Source organism: Acanthisitta chloris, unplaced genomic scaffold (genome assembly GCF_000695815.1).
Source record: "Acanthisitta chloris isolate BGI_N310 unplaced genomic scaffold, ASM69581v1 scaffold36081, whole genome shotgun sequence".
Classification (NCBI taxonomy): Eukaryota; Metazoa; Chordata; class Aves; order Passeriformes; family Acanthisittidae; genus Acanthisitta; species Acanthisitta chloris.
The window spans coordinates 1,792-2,080 of record NW_008654942.1 but is presented as its reverse complement, the minus strand read 5'-3'; the positions used below and the strand labels follow the sequence as shown (position 1 = coordinate 2,080).

At 59.2% G+C, this 289-nt stretch overlaps 1 protein-coding gene across 1 annotated transcript in view; it reads left to right on the top strand.

The window, feature by feature from the left end:
• The window catches only part of LOC103810810 (NACHT, LRR and PYD domains-containing protein 12-like), a gene marked incomplete at its 5' end in the record, with an annotated part of 3,785 nt that overhangs the window by 3,351 nt on the left and 145 nt on the right, over nt 1-289 (top strand). Inside the window, 2 exon segments of the mRNA XM_009083731.1 lie at nt 5-85; nt 232-289. Of these exon segments, the coding sequence (XP_009081979.1) occupies nt 5-85; nt 232-289 (139 nt within the window).

Below are 289 nucleotides of genomic sequence, written 5' to 3'. Positions count from 1 at the left end.
TGAGTGACAACGAGCTGGGAGCTGAGGGTGTCCTGCAGCTCTGCCAGCAGCTCCAGCATCCTGCCTGCCCGCTGCAGACCCTGGGGTGAGGACCCTAGCATAGCCCCTTTCCATCCCTGCAATCCCCGTGCCAGGGCTCAGATGCTGTGGCACAGGGAGGAGAACACCACCATCACAGGTGGTTGAACCCTCTTAAGGTTTAACACCTCTTTTCCTCCTTCCTGTCTCAAGGCTGAGCACAGACGGGTTAAGCCAGGATGTGCTGCAGGAACTGGCTGCTCTCCGGACA